Raw genomic sequence first — 12,696 nt, 5'->3', positions numbered from 1 at the left:
TATCTAAATAATGCTAATCACTATTTCAAAGGTTGTTTATAGATGTGGAGAAGTTGGAGGAAAACACAATAGGAGTTGAAAAAGATTTCCTTCCTTAAAAATCACTCTATACAAACAGGATAGTCTGGGACTTGATTATGCCTGATAATAGCAAGATGATTTTTTTTTTTTTCTGATAAGGAAAGAAAGTAAGTTCAAAGTCTATATCACTAAGACTAATCAGTGAAAACTAGAGTGATTTGTGTTCAAGGCATGGTCAAGTAACTCTACTTAATGCTTACAGGGCTTTAGCAAAGCCTGGTTTTCTAGAGCCCAGCTCCTTAAACTGTGGATTGTGACCCTATATGGAGACTCATAGCCCTTCACAGTGTAAGGAGTCACAAAATTTTGATTTATTTTCATTGTGTTTGGTTTGTGTATCTATTTTGTATACCTATATGTACAAGGTCACATAGACATTTCTAGAATGAAAGGGGATCATGAGTGGAAAAAGGTCTGCCTTAGTTTAATAGGATTTAAAGGAGCTGATTAATATAATACTACTCAAGTATTCCATCTCACTGACCAGATTAGAATAGTCAGTCACTCAACCCCAGCTTCTCCCTTCCCCTACTTGATGAGGTCTAGAATTGGGGTACCTAAATGAAATTAGGGTTTATTTGAGGTCTAGTGGCAGTTTTAGGGCCCAGGGAGTCAAATAGAGCTCCCCTGCAACCCCTTTGGGTTCAGTGCAAGGATATGGAGTTAAATGAGGTCTGGTGGCGATGCAAGAGTAAAGGAATTTACAGACATGAAAACCTAGATTGATAAAAGGAGGTTTATTATGGGGTTTGGAAGTAAGGTTAAAATCTAGTTAGTAAAAGGTGTTAGGTAAAGAGAAGAGGGCACTGGAAATAGTATTCCAGTGGGTAGAGATCCTTGGCATGCCAAGCTTAAGGCTGCCTTGTTAGGAACCTCTGCTCCCCTAGTTTTGGCTTGGCCTTGGACCATTGGAAAAAATGTTGAGGGGGTGGGTGGATCCTAGGTCTTATCAGGTTGAGTTTTTAACTTTGAAAGAGACCAGTGTGCTGGGTGTATTTTGGCTTGAGGTTTTTTGCCTGAGGGCACAAGTGTTAATCAGTCCCAGGGTTTGAAAGAGAAAAGAAAGGTTTTTAAGAAAGGACTTGCCCAGAGAATTGGTGGATCGAGAGGGATTGGAATTCAGCTAATCTATTCAGAGTTCAGGTTTTGAGACTGAGGTATTTTTCTCTAGCCCAGTGTTTGTCTCTGCATTAAGAGACAGTTTAAAGGAGAATCTCTAGGGATAGAGGAGGGAAGCTGACCCATCTTTACCATAAGCCCAAAAACTTTCCTATTCTATAGCATGACCTTCTCCAGACTTCTCTGAGAAGATCCAACAAATGCTCTCTTCCTTAAGAGGGCTATTTGTAAATATACAGGAATTCATTTGCACAGGTGTCCCTGGGGTAACGAGTCCTCAGAGCTATTTTAGCTCCCAACAGTTCTGCCAACAATTCCTGGGAATTTTGAACTGTTCCTGCTATAGAAGGGTGCTATGTTGGGCTTGCCTCAGTGAAAACCTCATGAGAGGGCAGGGGAGTGAGAGGTGTGGTAGGAATGAGTGTGTTCTCCATTCAGTAGCTCCTCTAGACAGTATTCATATTCTATAGCCCCTGGGCTCCTTGAGCTGTAGTGCCAGAGAAATTGAAGTAGAACTGTGACACAACAGAGTAAGTCTAGAGAGAGCTTGAGAAAAAGACAACAAGAAAGACAGAGCTCTTTCCTTAAAGGTGTTCACCAGAGTGAAGTTAAGGAGTTTTGAAAACAGGTTCCATCTTTCCCAAATCATTTCCTGCTGTAGTTCAGGGAATGAGAAGAGAAAAGAAAAAAGCCACCTTACTCTCTTAACAATTAATTTAATTTGCCTTGATTTAGAATTTTATTCCCCAGCCATCATTCCAAAGGTCTTTCTTGAAGCTGCAACCTGGTCAGGGTTGGATCCTAGAAAAGAAAACTTTAATTGTTGGCAGGAGCATAGAATGCCAGTCCAGAAAAATAGGAGAGAATGTGCTAAGAGCAAAAGGTCTTGAGACTGAGAAAATTAGGAGTTAGGAGTGAAAAGTTCCAACCTGTAAGGTTAGGTAGGAAAGTGAGAGAGAGAGACATAGCCTGGTTTCAGGAGATAGGGAGGCTATTTATCTCCTCTCCAGGAGCAAGAGAGGAAAGTTTAAGGAAGTGCCATGAGGCTAGGAAAAAAATCGAGAGCAGTTTGAAATCCCCTGTCTTTGTAAACAGCCTCATGAGCATGCAAAAGTGTAATTTTGAGGCTTCTACTGTTTTAAAAGGCTGTGACAGGAGGCAAATCAGAGAAAACAATCTTTTTAAAAAATTTTTTTTAGATTATGCATGTATGTTCCCACATATTTCCTTATAAGTCATGTTGGGGGAGAAAAATCAGAACAAAAATGAAAAACTATGATAAAAACAAAACAGAAGGGAAAAAAGTGAAAAAAGTATGCTTCGATCTGCATTCAGTTTCCATAGTTCTCTCTATGGATGCAGTCAATAGCACATTGAAAAATAGAACAAAAGAAAAAAAAATACTCCTGGATGCATGACCTTGGCTTAGATATCAGCAAACTGAATACCTGCAGAGAAAGAAAAACATTTACTCAGGTAAAGTGAGACTAACTTTTAGCCCTCATGAAATTAATTCTTCCCTACAAATATAGGAGAAATCTAATTTATAAGAAACCGAACCATTCTCCAATTGATAAATGGTCAAGGGATATGAACAGACAATTCTCAGAGGAAGAAATTGAAATTATATCCACTCACATGAAAGAGTGTTCCAAATCACTACTGATCAGAGAAATGCAAATTAAGACAACTCTGAGATACCACTACACACCTGTCAGATTGGCTAAGATGACAGGAACAAATAATGATGAATGTTGGAGGGGATGTGGGGAAACTGGGACACTAATACATTGCTGGTGGAGTTGTGAAAGAATCCAGCCATTCTGGAGAGCAATCTGGAATTATGCCCAAAAAGTTATCAAACTGTGCATACCCTTTGACCCAGCAGCGCTACTACTGGGCTTATATCCCAAAGAAATACTAAAGAGCGGAAAGAGACATATATGTGCCAAAATGTTTGTGGCAGCTCTTTTTGTTGTAGCTAGAAACTGGAAGATGAATGGATGTCCATCAGTTGGAGAATGGTTGGGTAAATTATGGTATATGAAGGTTATGGAATATTATTGTTCTGTAAGAAATGACCAGCAGGAGGAATACAGAGAGGCCTGGAGAGACTTAAATCAACTGATGCTGAGTGAAATGAGCAGAACCAGAAGATCACTGTACACTTCAACAACAATGCTGTATGAGGATGTATTCTGATGGAAGTGGAAATCTTCAACATAAAGAAAAGCCAACTCACTTCCAGTTGATCAATGATGGACAGAGGTAGCTACACCCAGAGAAGAAACACTGGGAAGTGAATGTAAATTGTTAGCACTAATATCTGTCTGCCCAGGTTACATGTACCTTCGGATTCTAATGTTTATTGTGCAACAAGAAAATGATATTCACACACATGTATTGTACCTAGACTATATTGTAACACATGTAAAATGTATGGGATTGCCTGTAGTCGGGGGGAGGGAATAGAGGGAGGGGGGGTAAATTGGAAAAATGAATACAAGGGATAATATTATAAAAAATATATATAATAAAAAAGTATTAAAACAAACAAACAAACAAACAAACAAAAAAACAAATATAGGAGAAATCAAGAATAGAGGTATTTTGGACTGCTATTTCAAATAGCCGCCAGCTCACCCAACCCTTAAAAAAACCATTAGGGAGCACAAAAAATTGCAGGCATTTATATGGTCTATTGAGGTTTGCAAAGTATTTTATAGTCATCATTTCTTGATATCTTAAGAATAATGTGGGACAAGTACTATAGCCACTTGACCTTTTGTAGATGGGAAAAATAAGGCTTAGGTTAAGGGGTTTTCCCATGTAAGTATTTCTGTCTTAGATTATACAGGATTAGAATCTTGCTGAAGACTGCTCCTCTCTTTTCACCTCTCTTCACTAGTGAGTTTAGAAGGTGAGATTGTCTTTCAACATCAATTCAACTAATGGGAGTTTAACATGCTTGTTAGAGCTCACTGGCTAGTAAGGCTAGAGAGCACTGAATGCATTGCTCTACTTCTTACTTCCTCTGTTCAGTTGATACTCAGAGGAATCTTACAGAAGTCTGAAAGTAGGAAATGTGTGCTGCTATTCCAGAAATATTAGAACACTGGTAGATAATCTACTATCCTCAGGATGTAGCTTCTTGTCACCCTCCTACTTCATGAGCAATTGAAAGTAGGATAGGGCCTGACCATTTCCAAAGGAATCAGCCTCCAAATGCACTATTATGGTTCTGGTTCTGGATTAAGTTCAGTTTATCAAGAACTTTCTCTTAAAATAAAGTTGGGTTTGCCTGGAATTACCATATATTCTGAAGTAATGCTTCTTCAAATACTTATATTGAAGAAAGGTAAGTAGCCTTCATGGAACAAAAAAGGAAAGTATCTACTGTGATTCCCTGTAATCCCCTCAGGTCTCACTCTGATTTTCTTATCTTTAACTTCTTATGAGAGCACTTCTCAAGTCTCTTTATTCTATTCTCTTCTATACTGGTGTCAGGAAGATCTGAAATCAAATCTGGCCTCAGACACTTATTAGCTGTTTGCCTCAGTTTCCTCATCTGTAAAATGGAGGCAATTATAATACCTATTTTCCAGTGTTGTTATGCAGATAAAATGAGATAATAAATGTAAAGTGTTTAACATAGTGCCTGAATTGATAACTTGTCTGTGTCACAGGCTGAGATATACCACCAATACCCTGCCCACTCAATGTCACTTCTTCAGTTTTCAGTAAAGCTTTCAAAGGATAAAAGAATAATATTTTGACAACTTCTTCTAGTATATAGTAAGTTTCATAATTTCAAAAGGATTTTGTGTGTGTGTGTTATAAAAGTGCTTTGAGCATTATGAGGACTCCATAAAGTTTAATCAATGAATTATTACCTGATATCATAGTTTGCCCAAAAGAAAAGGCTCAGAATACCTCCCAAAAGGGAAAATTTCACAATCCAAAGGATCATTGCGGACATTCTGAAACCTTTGAACACAGAAGAGTATATTAAATATATCATTAAAAAGTTAACACATTTCAGACTAAAATTTTTATGATAATTTTCATCTAGTTATAAAATATTATAAAGCATTAGGTGATACTACATGCAGCAGATGCAGACTTGCAAAGAGGAGAGAACCACTTTTGATGAAAAGTGGCCTGTATAATTGAGTATTAAACTGTGGAAAGGAGCAGACTCTTGAATGATCCTCGATTTCTAGGATTTCTGTTACATCAAATACTTCTTCCATATTGGTCTGAATTGATAATTGTTCCCTTTGTTGATCTCTATAACTTTTGAAAAAAAAATTATCATTAGACAATTTTAAAATATATGGCTGCTTTGTTTTTAGCAGGAAAGAACCTTCATACAATGTCTACATAGATTGAAGACTATCTCTATAGTCTCTGTGATAGTGACCCACAAAAGAAAATGATCAGCCATTTCCTATATCTAACTGGGTGGTCTACAACACACTCCCTCAATGATACTGATTTTGTTTATTCCTCCCTATTGATCTTCACCCAAATGTTTTCCATAGAGATGTTCATTGAGAATGCAGCACTTCTGTGCCTTCCATCTAATCTGTCATCTTCAAATGCTCACCCTGATTTACTCCATATAAGCAATCTACTGTCAAATCTTGTTCCTATCTACACAGCCTCTCTTGCATCCTTCTCCTCAGGTACAAAGCCACGGCTCTAATTCAGACCATCATAGCTCTTGCTTTTGAAATAGTCTCCTAATTAATCTGATTCAATATTCTTTCTCTTCCTAAGAATCGTCTATACAACTATCAAAATTATTTTACTAAAGTGAATATCTGACCATGTTCGCCTCTCCAATAGGACCCAGTAATTCCTCATTACTTCTAGGATCAAATGTAAACTCCTTTGCTTGACATTAAAGATTTCATAGTCTAGCCCAATCCTATTTATTCAGCTTTTTTGTACATTACTCCCCTCATAGGTGAACCTTGCTTAGCTAATTGCTGTTGCTCTTCAGCCATGAGATTTCATATCTTCTCTCAATGTCCAAACACTGACTAACTTCCCTGTCTGGAATCTTTCCACTCTTCACCTCTCCCTCTTAGAAAACACTTTATTCAATTTATTGCTCATGATCTACATTCTGTAAGAGGACTTTCCTGTTGTTCCCTTTTCTCCTTCTTTAATATTTGTTTTATATAGGTTTTTAATATAGTGATATATGTACATTCCACTTTTCCTTTACAATGTAAATTCTTTTAGAATAGGGATAGTTTCACCTTGTGTTTATATTTCTAGTTCCTAGCACAGTATTTGGCATATAGTATATACTTAATATGTGATTATTTAATTATTTCTTTATTATGTATATGTGTATATGTACACACACATATTCTTCTACTGATCTATTTCATTCATGAATAACAACACATAACATTTTAGTAAAACCATGACTTCATATTTACCTGCTTTTAATTGAAGTTTCTATACTATCTAAAACATTAGCACGAGGGTATGAATACAGTTTTTGCCCATTTTCTAGATTATTCTCTCTTGCTCTTCTCAAGTCACACCTGTTGCTCTATATGATATCAGGCCTAGTAGTTTTAAGTGGGCAGTCTTACATGTCACCTTCAATTCTCAGTTTAATACTCCCTCAGTCAAATCAAGCAAGTAGGTTTTTTCCTCACCCTGCTTAAATGAGTTCCTTTTTAATTTACCTGTAAAAAGAGAATACATAGAAGATAAAACTAACCATCAATGCCAGAGGAATGAAAGAAGAAAAGATTTATTCCATTTATCCCACTATTTTTGTTCTATTTAGTAATTTTTCATTTGATATTGAGATAGCTTTAAATGTACAGTTCTTATACCCCTTAGAATACCACGTTTCTCTCCTAATATTATTTCTCTAGAAGAGTGAACAGTGAACCAAACACAGTATAAGAGAGAAATGCTACTTACTATGGACTTCATGGTTTATGTACAGAGTCCTGTTCCCAGTCAAATGGGAAATAAAGCAGCTGATATTAGATGCATTGAAGCTATTCCGGGTACAAGTGCTTTTCACAGTCACTGTCCTGTTACCATGAATTTCCTCCTCAGTGAAGCAGTCTCCTTTTGGTACCCAGGAGATCTGAGCAGCCGGCTTCCCAGCTGCAGCCTTGCATACAACAGTCCCATTTTCCTCCTCAGACAGGTTTACAGGAGGAGGCACTACAGGAGAGGAAGAGAGATTTAGAGAGATCTGGTGGTTTTCAGCAAGTTACCTGTTTTCCAGTCCTGGACCTGGTTGCCCATAAGATCCTGCTGAAGCTGAACCTTACCTAACACATTGACGTGATAGAGAGATTGAAAATTCCCATCAGGTGTTACAAGATCACATTGATAATATCCCTCATGATGAATAGTCATTGGCTCTATCTGAAGGCTGAAGTTACTCTCAGGTCCAAATTTCCAGTTTATTCTAGTACCAGAGCAGTTTGTTTCCTTATTGAAATTCTTGTCTTTTTTGTAAGCTATGATACAGGAAGTTTTGTCTCCAGGGAATATGGTCCATGTGATCATTACAAATTCTTTTGCTGAGCAATGTAAGCAGGAGAGAACAGCACAGGTATCCATCTGTACAGACACTGTACTGGTAGCTGGACATAAAAACAAGAAATTAGTGAAGGCATTTCTGAAGCAGATCCTCCCCCAATATCCCACATGAGGCAGTACTTGCTCCTGATCTCACTCCCAGCACTGTGAATTTACACATCATGGTGTGAACACTTAAAAAATAATCACAAAGTGAATTGAGGAAGAGCAAAGAGTTGGGACCCCAGCAAATGATTTTTCACCCCAGCACAGTTGATAAATCAGGCAATGAGGTATTAAGGCATTAAAGGAAGCACAAAGACATGTCCAGGTATTAGACCTTCCTCTAAAGGAGTTCACCCTGACAAAATTAAAAGGGCAGCTGGTCTTAGTTAGATGATTATCCATGGCTAGGGGAGAGAGAAAAGTGGAAGGTATGGAGGAAGGAAGGAATTAGAAGAAACTCCCCCATCTCAATCCAACTTTTCAAGCCATGGAGTCTTGCATCAGAAGCAATTGCCCAATAGTGACACTAATCCAGCAAACACAGGACTGGAGAAGAGAAGGGCAGGAAGCACCTTTAAGGAAAAGTAGCCTGGATAGCTGAGAACTGAGAGTGATGAAAAGGAATAGACCTAGTAATACAAGCTGAAAGCCCCATCTTCCAACAGACACTATGCCCAAGAGAGCAGCAACATATGGACTCCTTGAGAAGACAAAGGACATAGAACTGCTGCACTGCCTGTGTATGCATTCCCTGCCATAATTATTGAGGAAAAAAACATTACCATTGTTGTGACATTGTTGGGACACCTGAGCAGCTGGCATGTTTGCTGATGGAACTTGAGTCTCTGCTTCTGTGCTTTTATATTCTAAAAGGGAGGAAATACACATTGATACATCTTCATTGAATGTAAAACTCTTATTTTCACAATCTTCAGACTATTTTTGGAATGGAGCTGCCAATAGGGTAATGAAAGCAAGAGATACAGCCCTAAGAAACATCTTAATGTCCATAAAATCTGTTGTCTTTTTATTCTAGGCCTAGTGTTTTATTCATTGTGCCACCTAGCTGCTCCCAACAGATGAAGGTGTAACCTGGTATTTCTCTCTTTTGGGGGACTTGAAACAAGTCTAGGAGATGTGAAACAAGTGATTCTGAATGACAAATTCAAATGCTTCATAAGAATTTCTCTGGATTAGGTACACAGATCAAAAAAGGATACAACTATAGCAATCTAGTGTTTGACAAACCCAAAGATACCAACATTTGGGATAAAAATTCATTATTTGAAAAAAAAACTGTTGGGAAAACTGGAAATTGGTATGGCAGAAATTAGATATGGATCTATACTTAACACCATATACCAAGATAAGATCAAAATGGGTCCATGATTTAGGCATAAAGAATGAGAACATAAATAGATTAGAGGAACATAGGATAGTCTACTTCTCAGACCTGTGGAGGAGGAAGGAATTTATGACCAGAGGAGAACTAGAGATCATTATTGATCACAAAATAGAAGATTTTGATTACATCAAACTAAAAAGCTTCTGTACAAACAAAACTAATGCAAACAAGATTAGAAGGGAAGTAACAAATTGGGAAAATATTTTTACAGTTAAAGGTTCTGATAAAGGCCTCATTTCCAAAATATATAGAGAACTGACCCTAATTTATAAGAAGTCAAACCATTTTCCAATTGATAAATGGTCAAAGGATATGAACAGACAATTCTCAGATGATGAAATTGAAACTATTTCTACTCACATGAAAGAGTGTTCCAAATCACTACTGACCAGAGAAATGCAAATTAAGACAACTGAGATACCACTATACACCTGTCAGATTGGCTAAGATGACAGGAACAAATAACGATGAATGTTGGAGGGGCTAGTGGGAAAACTGGGACACTGATACATTGTTGGTGGAGTTGTGAAAGAATCCAGCCATTCTGGAGAGCAATTTGGAACTATTCCCAAAAAGTTATCAAACTGTGCATACCCTTTGACCCAGCATTGCTGCTACTGGGCTTATATCCCAAAGAAATACTGAGGAGGGGAAAGAGACCTGTATGTGCCAAAATGTTTGTGGCAGCTCTTTTTGTAGTGGCTAGAAACTGGAAGATGAATGGGTGTCCATCAATTGGAGAATGGTTGGGTAAATTATGGTATATGAATGTTATGGAATATTATTGCTCTGTAAGAAATGACCAGCAGGAGGAATATAGAGAGGCTTGGAGAGACTTACATCAACTGGTGCTGAGTGAAATGAGCAGAACCAGAAGATCACTGTACACTTCAACAACAATACTGTATGAGGATGTATTCTGATGGAAGTGGAAATCTTCAACATAGAGAAGATCCAACTCACTTCCAGTTGATCAATGATGGACAGAAACAACTACACCCAGAGAAGAAACACTGGGAATTGAATGTAAATTGTTAGCACTACTGTCTATCTACCCAGGTTACTTTTACCTTTGGAATCCAATTCTTACCATGCAACAAGAAAATTGGATTTATACACATATATTGTATCTAGGTTATACTGTAACACATGTAAAATGTATGGGATTGCCTGTCATCGGGGGGAGGGAGTAGAGGGAGGGAGGAGAAAATTTGGAAAAATGAATACAAGAGATAATATTATTAAAAAAATTATTCATGCATATGTACTGTCAAAAACCTTTTTTTATAATTATAAAATTTAATAAAAAATATTATAATCCCCAATGGTGTAGAGAATTCAAGCAAACTAGTTTCCTAGAAGAGTTATGTTATACAAAGAAGTGAGAGATTAAATACAAACTCAACTAGTCTACTATTCCTATTTGATTCCAATCCAGAACCATTCATGTTTCATTTCCTGTCTATCCAGATATTTTGGAAGTTTCACCATCTATTCTACATCAATGGTTTTTTTTCCCATTTATTAGAAAGTAAACTTTTCTGGGCAGTAGCTATGCCATTTTTATCTTTATAAACTGATTACTTAACCTAATATCTCACACTTTCTAAGCATATAATAAACATATTTATTTACTTAAAAAGAATTTCTCTGAGTGGAGATCATTATATACTCAACAACAATACTATACGATGATCAATTCTGATGGACATGGCTCTCTTCTTCAATGAGATGAACCAAATCAGTTCCAGTAGAGCAGTAATGAACAGAACCAGCTACACCCAGCGAAAGAACTCTGGGAGATGACCATGAATCACTACATAGAATTCCCAATTCCTCTAATTTTGTCCACCTGCATTTTGGATTTCCTTCATAGGCTAATCATATGCTATTTCAAAGTCCAATTCTTTTTGTGCAGCAAAATAACTGTTTGGACATGTATACATATATTATATTTAATTTATGCTTTAACATATGTAGCATGTATTGGTCAACCTACTATCTGGGGTGGGGGGGAGGAGGGGAAAAATTGGAACAAAAGGTTTGGCAGTTGTTAATGCTGTAAAATTGCCCATGCATATATATTGTAAATAAAAAGCTATAAGAATAATACAAAAAAAGAATTTCTCTGAGTATAGATGACATCTCCCAAAGCATAGCCAACTTCAATTTCACAAATCATAAAATACTACAGTTGAATATATGTAGAATACTACCTAAAAGAACCTTCAGAAATCAACTAATTAAACTCATTTGTTTTATTCAATTTTCTGTTTGTTGGCTTATTTAGGTTTCTCTTATTTAAACCTTTTTATTTTTAGCAGAAGTAAATTCTTTCAGGGCAAGGACAACTTTTCAGTTTATTTTTCCCTAATGTCTAGAACAGTGATTTACCCAAAATAAATGAATGTTAAATTCTTGATGAATGCTTGATTACACATGTAAAATATAGTTTGATTGGATCAATGCTACTTTTTTTTTTTACCTAGGGGACCTAATACAAAATTCTGATATTAGTTGTTCAGACATTTCATTAGTGTCTGATTTTTTTATGACCCTATTTGGGGTACTCTTGGCAAAAATACTAAAATGGTTTGCCATTTCCTACTCTAGCTCATTTTATAGATGAAGAAACTGAGGCGAACAGTGTTAAATGACTTGCCCAGGGTCAGACAGCTAAAAAGTGTCTAAAGTCAGATTTGAACTCTGTCTTCCTAACTCTAGGGCTAGCACTCTATCTACTATTCTGCCTAGATGCTCTCTGGTCCTGATATAAGAACATTAATTTTGATGAATATTTTATATCACATTTATATTAATACATAAGATAAAGGCATACCCTTATCATTAGACATATGTATTCTTTTTCTCTCTCTCTCTCTTTCTCTGTGCCTCTCTTTGTCTCTCTTCTGCTATAATCATTGTTATTAAACTTTTAAAGTAGATTTCTTTATTTCCTGTCGATAATATATTATGGTATAATCCCAGCAGTAGGATCACTAGAATAAAAGTTATAAGTAGTTTTGGAATTAGTTCTTTTTTATATTATGCCTATTGCTTTCCAAAAGAGATTGAATCAGTTTGTAGTGCTACCAATATCAGAGTATTGTGTAATCAGAAAACTATTGAGCAAAGTTATCTAAATTGTTACATCTCTAAATGAATTATGTATAATATAATAAGATTCACAAACACACAAAACATGCTCTCCTAACATTTCACACAGGAGAAATCAAATGGGAAGATGCCTGTTATGCAGACTGTGTAACATTGGGTGTACAGCTTATTGTGCAAATGGGCCCAAAACTGAAGAAGATGAAGAATGGGCTAAATTGTACCTGTTGTTAGAGCAAAAAAAACCCCAAAAAACAACAACAACAAAAAAAAAACACACACACACACACAAAACAAAACTAAAAAGTCAATGGTCATCTATTGTAGAATGTTTAATCAAATTCTGGCATATGAAATCAATAAAATACTATGTGCAATAATATTGTAACAATAATCATGTG

General features: G+C 36.5%; 1 protein-coding gene and 1 long non-coding RNA gene across 4 annotated transcripts in view; both read right to left on the bottom strand.

The window, feature by feature from the left end:
• Positions 1-411: 411 nt before the first annotated feature.
• On the bottom strand, positions 412-7,491 carry LOC141562052 (cell surface glycoprotein CD200 receptor 1-like). Its single transcript, XM_074302077.1, has 5 exons — positions 7,461-7,491; positions 7,156-7,407; positions 6,882-6,911; positions 5,094-5,187; positions 412-2,648 (listed from the first exon to the last, which is right to left on the bottom strand). Exons 1-5 carry the CDS (start codon positions 7,489-7,491, stop codon positions 2,633-2,635), a joined length of 423 nt encoding a protein of 140 aa, XP_074158178.1. The 3' UTR covers positions 412-2,632.
• A 32-nt stretch (positions 7,492-7,523) lies between these two features.
• Positions 7,524-12,696, bottom strand: part of LOC141561506 (uncharacterized) — a 45,902-nt gene continuing 40,729 nt past the window's right edge. For all 3 annotated transcript variants that reach the window (XR_012488070.1, XR_012488071.1, XR_012488072.1), the window contains 2 exons: positions 8,559-8,642; positions 7,524-7,835 (listed from right to left, as the gene is read on the bottom strand). This is a non-coding gene — a long non-coding RNA (uncharacterized LOC141561506). The remainder of the gene's footprint in view (positions 7,836-8,558; positions 8,643-12,696) is intronic.

Source organism: Sminthopsis crassicaudata, chromosome 3 (assembly GCF_048593235.1).
Source record: "Sminthopsis crassicaudata isolate SCR6 chromosome 3, ASM4859323v1, whole genome shotgun sequence".
NCBI lineage: Eukaryota > Metazoa > Chordata > Mammalia > Dasyuromorphia > Dasyuridae > Sminthopsis > Sminthopsis crassicaudata.
The sequence above is the reverse complement of the archived record's forward strand: the minus strand, read 5'-3'. Positions and strand labels throughout refer to the sequence as shown.

Bases quoted from the DNA above. Each gene is read 5' to 3' on its own strand.
- LOC141562052 (XM_074302077.1), bottom strand. From the start codon at position 7,491: ATGGGCAACCAGGTCCAGGACTGGAAAACAG. The intron at 6,912-7,155 runs GTAAGTAGCATT...CTCTTTTTACAG, and splicing joins CATAAACCATGAAGTCCATA to GTAAATTAAAAAGGAACTCA. The intron at 5,188-6,881 runs GTGAGGAAAAAA...CTGTGTTCAAAG, and splicing joins AAGGAACTCATTTAAGCAGG to GTTTCAGAATGTCCGCAATG.